The sequence below is a fragment of the Bombina bombina genome, chromosome 6 (genome assembly GCF_027579735.1).
Source record: "Bombina bombina isolate aBomBom1 chromosome 6, aBomBom1.pri, whole genome shotgun sequence".
Taxonomy (NCBI): Eukaryota; Metazoa; Chordata; class Amphibia; order Anura; family Bombinatoridae; genus Bombina; species Bombina bombina.
In genome coordinates this window covers 872401043-872407237 of record NC_069504.1, presented here as the reverse complement: position 1 = coordinate 872407237, position 6195 = coordinate 872401043, and the positions used below count along the sequence as shown (strand labels likewise).

The following is a 6195-nucleotide window of genomic DNA, read 5'->3' as shown; positions in this document are numbered from 1 at the left end:
CCGTGCAGAGATGTCCTGGTGGCTCCTTCACATGGAATCCTGGAATGGCAAGGCTATCTTTGGATCCTCGCCAGACTTTGTACTCTCCCCAGATGCCAGCCTTCTGGGTTGGGGGGCGTCTTTCGAAACCGCTGCGATGGGGGGATCTTGGTCCCCTCTGGAACAGTCGTTGCACATCAGTTGTCTAGAGCTTTTGGCGGGCTCTTTTGCCATTCGCTCTTTCTCCAAACAATTTACGAATTGCTGCATCCTCCTCCACATGGACAACATATCTGCGGTCCAATACATAAATCGCTTAGGAGGTACGAAATCCAAGATGTTATCAGATCTTGCCTCAGAATTGTTCAGGTTCTGTGCCTCCCGCAACATTTCCCTCCGGGCTCAGTATATTCCTGGAGTTTCCAATACTGTCGCAGACTGGTTTTCTCGTTTTTGGAGAGACTCCAGCGATTGGCGGCTTCTTCGCCCCGTTTTTCTAAAAATTCAGAGAATATTTGGTCCCTTTTCTGTGGACCTTTTCGCTTCCAGGATCAATCATCAGTTGCCTCGTTATTTCAGCTGGCTTCCAGATCCGGGGAGCGAGCCCTCGGATGCTTTTCTGCAGAGCTGGCCTCAATCCGGAGCTTATGCTTTTCCTCCCTTCTCGCTCATCACGAGAACCCTCTGGATGGTCAGGAGATTCAAATGTTCCCTGACAATAATTACCCGCTTTTGGCCAATGCAGCCCTGGTTCCCACTTCTTCTGGAGATGGCTGTTTCTCCACCTCTTCTTCTGCCCAATCAGCTCGACATTCAGACCCACAAGTAGAACCTCATCCCCTGATTCTCCAGGATCGCCTTTCTCTGCTAGCTTGGCAGATTTCAGGGGATCCTGGTCTTCCGAAGGCCTTTCAAGAGACGCTCAACTTCTCCTTCGAGAATCTTGGGCCCCTGGCACCAGGAAATGTTACGCTTCAGCCTGGGCATCATGGGTTAGTTGGTGTTCTCACAGGCAGGTTGATCCCTTTTCAGCCCCTGTAGTTTTTATTGTAAATTTTCTTTCTGAACTTTTTTCCCTAGGGAAAGCTTACTGCTCCACTAATGTCGTCCACTTTGCAATTTCAGCGGGTCATTTTCCGGTTGATGGTAATCCGGTTGGAAGACATCCCCTAGTTTGCCGGATTTTAAAAGCCATTTCGATTGAAGGTTCCCCCTCCTGCTCGATACTCTCACCTTTGGGATGTTTTCCTGTCTTGACATAAAATTCAGATTATTATAACCTTGGTGACTAAATAATCTTGATTTTATTAAAGACAGGAGGCAAATATTTTCTCACCCCCTTTTCTTCTTGCCTCTCCCGGTGTAGGATTTAAAAAAAAAAAAAAAAAAATTCTCGAATAAAGATATTGAAATGTTATGTATGTTCATGGTTATGTTTTATTATATAATTCTGTACCTAAGAGAACAATTATTATTGTCATTTTATTTATTTTTACAGTTTAATTCTGTAGACGAGATTTTTTCTTGCATCTTTCAAGGCTCAGCTAGGATCTTACACAAAGCTTCAAATTCCATTCTTCACAGGATGTTGTTGATGTTCGTTCTTCTGTAGTTTTCAAGAGATTCACCAAAGAAAAGAGGAAGGACTTAGATTGTTCTGGACTCTTTATTGCTATACTGTATCCTGATTGGTTATACACTGTTGTTATGTTATTATTTTCTTCCTGTCAGTTTTTTCTTTGCTGCTGTTTTGGTTTCAGTAAAGAATTATGCAAAATATTTGCCTCCTGTCTTTAATAAAATCAAGATTATTTAGTCACCAAGGTTATAATAATCTGAATTATGAGTGGCATGTTAACAGTTGTGTGTGAGCGGTAAGGGGTTTATTGCGGCTCTAAATGTGCGTTGGAAGTAGCGTGCATATTACAAGTTAAAAGTAAACAAATTTACACGACTTCAGAGCTCTGCTTAACTGTTATGCTTGAATAAAAAGTAGCACAAAATACATCAACAATACATTTAAAGTACAGCTATACTCATAATAAAACTATCTAATAAAAATTAAAAAAAATATTGCAATAAAAAGTTATAAGGGCTAAAAGATATGAGGCCTAAGGTGTTAGAAAACAAAAGGCTGCTTTAACAAGAGATTTAACATAGAGATACATAAATATTCATGTCTAAATATGTATATGAATATGTATATATATATATATGTATAGATGTGTGTACATATGCATTTATGTATTTACATGTGTATATAAGTATTTACAGACATATATGCACATACAAACGCATAAATACATATGTATACATATATAGTCAAGTAGCTGAAAACAAGAAAAATCATGTTCATGCAATCTTCATATATAAACATGATCGGGTTTGCATGAGTTGTTGGGTGTTAGGTTTTTTCCACTTTTCACGCTGCATTAAAATTTATGGAGGAATATGTTAATGCAGTTGCGATATTGTAACTACGGCTTTTTGCGTGTATCGGGATAGCGTGTGAGAGAAACTTTTTACTTTCAACTTGCAAATACATTTTGAAATTTGTACTAATTTGAAATTCCGACCTAGTGCTTTTGCATTGTCATTTCATTAGGCATTTGTTAATTATACAATTCTGCTGTTTTTAATATACCTTTAAGACACCACTTATACCTTTATTGCAAAATACCTTTGTGTATACTCGTAAAGATTCTTTTTAATATGTTTTATATATTATGCAAATAGCAAGAGTACTCAATAAAAGGTTATTGTTGTACAATTTTATGAATATTTCCCTTAATTACATTTTGCACATCTTTATTCCTAAAACTGTAGATCAAAGGATTGAGCATGGGTATAATCACAGTATAGAAAACAGCCACTACTTTATCTTGTTTTTCAAAGTCACTAGAAGAAGGACGCAAGTATATGAAGAAGACTGTCCCATACAAAATAGATACGCAGGTAAGGTGAGAGGAACATGTGCTAAATGCTTTGCTTCTACCCTTAGAGGATTTAATATTAAGAATAGTATAAACAATAAAGGAATAGGAAACAAGAATTATCATTAGTGAACCACCTCCAAAACAATAGACAATGACAATTGAGGTCAGATGACATGGAAATGTCTCAGAACAAGAAAGTTTAAACAATGGTGGGAAGTCACAGTAGAAATGATCTATATAATATGAGTCACAGAATTCAAGATGGAATATGCACCCAGTCTGTACTGAAGACTGGAAGAATCCGATAAAGAAAGTCAGAAGAATAAGCCAAACACATTTTTTCTGGGTCATGATAGAGACATAGTTGAGAGGCTTGCATATGGCAACATATCTATCATATGACATATCTGCAAGAAGAAGAGCCTCGGTTACAGCCATTGATGCGAAGGAAAAAAACTGAATGGCACATCCCTCAATTGAGATTGACTTACTTTCAGAAATCAAGTCAGACAACATTTTTGGAGTTACTACTGAGGAATATAAAAGGTCCACCAAGGAAAGATTTCCCAGGAAACAGTACATGGGGGTGTGGAGATGTGATTTAGTATATACCATAGTCATCATGCCAATGTTCCCAATGACTGTGATCAAATAAACAAGCAAAAAAAACAGGAAGAGAATTGGAGATAGAATCCTGTTGTCTGTCAGTCCGGAAAATATAAACTTGCTCACCCTTGTCTGGTTTTCAACATCCATTAAAACTGGTTCCTGAATGGATAGATAATATAAGATACCATAAAGTATTTGATAATGTTAATGTATCATCCAATATAGAAATAAATATTTGCTGGCTGTGTGCACCCATTTCTAAGAGGACTGAGCAAGACATGAATTGTGCACCCAGTCCAGTCTGTAAATACAGCCAATTACTGTGTATTATGTTCTATATAAAGTCCCTTTAACTAAAACCAAAATATGTATTTCTAAGAAAAATCAAAGGAGCAGATATTTACTATCATAAGTTCCATAAACCTACAAGTACATGGAGAATCGATACAGGGCACAAACCTCTTTACTATCCTCACACAGGTCCATAAAAAAAAAACCACAAGACTCCTGACACAAAACACTTAGGGGAAAAATGTTTTTAACAGAAAGAACGAAATAAAATGAAGGGTTAAGGTAATCACTTGTCAAAGTCAAGGGTTAAGGAGAAAGAAGGGGTAAGAACACTGAAAATAATTATTGAGTAAAAAATAAATAAACAGCAGTCTGAAGAAAATAAAAATAAAACCAAAATAAAAGTTATGAAATTAAATAAAAACACAAGGAAATGGTAAAGTAAGATAGTAATGTTTGGGGGAGGAAAAGAGTTAAAGGGACAGTCTACACCAGAATTTCTATTGTTTAAAAAGATACATTATCCCTTTATTACCCATTTCCTAGTTTTGCATAACCAATACAGTTATATTAATACACTTTTTACCTCTGTGATTACCTTGTATGTAAGCCTCTGCAAACTGCCCCCTTATTTCAGTTCTTTTGACAGACATCATTTTTAGCCAATCAGAGTTGGCTCACTGGAACTCCACGTGCATGCACACATTAACTAACACCCTATAGTGGTGAAAAACTGTCAAAATGCCCTGAGCTAAGAGGCGGCCTTCAAGGACTTAGAAATTAGCATATGAACCTCTTAGTTTTAGCTTTCAACTAAGAATACCAAGAGAACAAAGCAAAAATTGGTTATAAAAGCAAATTGGAAAATTGTTTAAAATTACATTCTCTATCTGAATCATGAAAGTTTATTTTGGACTAGACTGTCCCTTTAAGTGAAAGGGCAGGTTAACTGTCAGGGTAAGAAGGGATAAAGTATGGGAAAGGGAAAGTATGTGTGTGGGTGCAGGCCCCTGTGTCTAGCATGCTATGTCTTTCACAGGTGAAAAGATTGCACCGTTCTTAAAAGACAGTATATAACATGCACAGGGGAACCAAACCAGCAGAAAGCAGACATGCAGTTCAGTGGATGTTAAGGAGGCTCTTTTTTATTGAGGACATACAAATTAGTATACATTACAGATAAAAATATAGACATTACATCAAATAATTTACATTATATCAGATAAACATAATCATACCAGCAATATTATAGTCCTCTTTTGTTTTTATCACCCTTTACTGATCAATATAGGTCACTCATGTACCTGTAGTGCTGTAACATTCTATATTCCCAGGAGTTAAAGCGTTATACAACAAGTTGGGATAGAGACAAAATAATATAATGGGGCCTATCTATCAAGCTCTGTACGGAGCTTGACGCCCCGTGTTTCTGGCTTGCCAGAAACACCAGTTATGAAGCAGCCGTCTAAAGACCGCTGCTCCATAACCCTGTGATGAGGCGGACAGGAATTGCCGGAATTCAACCCGATCGAGTACGATCGGGTTGATTGCCCCCCCCCCTGCTGGCGGCCGATTGGCCGTGAGTCTGCAGGGGGCGACGTTGCACCAGCAGCTCACAAGAGCTGCTGGTGCAATGCTGAACACGGAGAGCGTATTGCTCTCCGCATTCAGCAATGTCTGTCGGAGCTGATCCGCACTGTCGGATCAGTTCTGACAAAAATATGATAAATAGGCCTCCATATATATTTTAATTACTTTACCTGCAAATTTATACCGCAGTGCCTCACCATTAACCCTTTTTTTTAGTTTCTGAATTGTAAAGCTCTAACTCCCTCCACACAATTTGTTTTATGGCTGTATCTATGTTTATTGTTCTTTTGGTAAAATGCAAAAGTGAATAGGGATTATCTGCTGGAGCATGCCTAGAAGCTGTGAACACAGGTGAAATACAATGCCTGTGTCTAAACACTGATAAGGGGGTGGAGTTAGCTACTCCAGGCAGTTTAGCTATGTAATTCATTTTGCTTATTTTTGAAATTATTTTATACTTGCCAGCAATTTTAAACATTTTTTTATGCAAACTATTTTTAATTAATTAGTCCTTTTAGGATATGCACAGATCTCAACCTGTTTTATGGCACTTTAAGTTAGATGTATAGGAAAGTAAAGATAACTTAACAAATTTGCTTCCTAAAAAAAGGAAGAACATAAGTAAACATAAATGGAATAATGGCCAACGTGCGGGAGCCTAAGCGTCCTGATATGTACAGATGATAATTATGGAGACAGGCCTTGTTCATTGCATAGGGTTGATGTGTGGGGCAAATATCCTTGTATTTTATGCCAAGCTAGAGGAGCCATCTAATGGGCAGTCAACAAA

General features: G+C 37.8%; 1 protein-coding gene across 1 annotated transcript; it reads right to left on the bottom strand.

The window, feature by feature from the left end:
* Positions 1-1478: 1478 nt before the first annotated feature.
* Positions 1479-3671, bottom strand: LOC128664750 (olfactory receptor 1444-like). Its single transcript, XM_053719557.1, has 2 exons — positions 2775-3671; positions 1479-1523 (listed from the first exon to the last, which is right to left on the bottom strand). The coding sequence occupies exons 1-2, from the start codon at positions 3669-3671 to the stop codon at positions 1479-1481; spliced, it is 942 nt and encodes a 313-aa protein (XP_053575532.1).
* Between the last annotated feature and the right edge of the window lie 2524 nt (positions 3672-6195).

Coding starts and splice junctions, on each gene's coding strand:
- LOC128664750 (XM_053719557.1), bottom strand. CDS start 3,671: ATGGATGTTGAAAACCAGACAAGGGTGAGCAAGTTTATATTTTCCGGA. Junction 1,524..2,774: donor GGAATAAAGATGTGCAAAAT/GTAATTAAGGGA, acceptor GTAAGATCCTAG/CTGAGCCTTGAAAGATGCAA.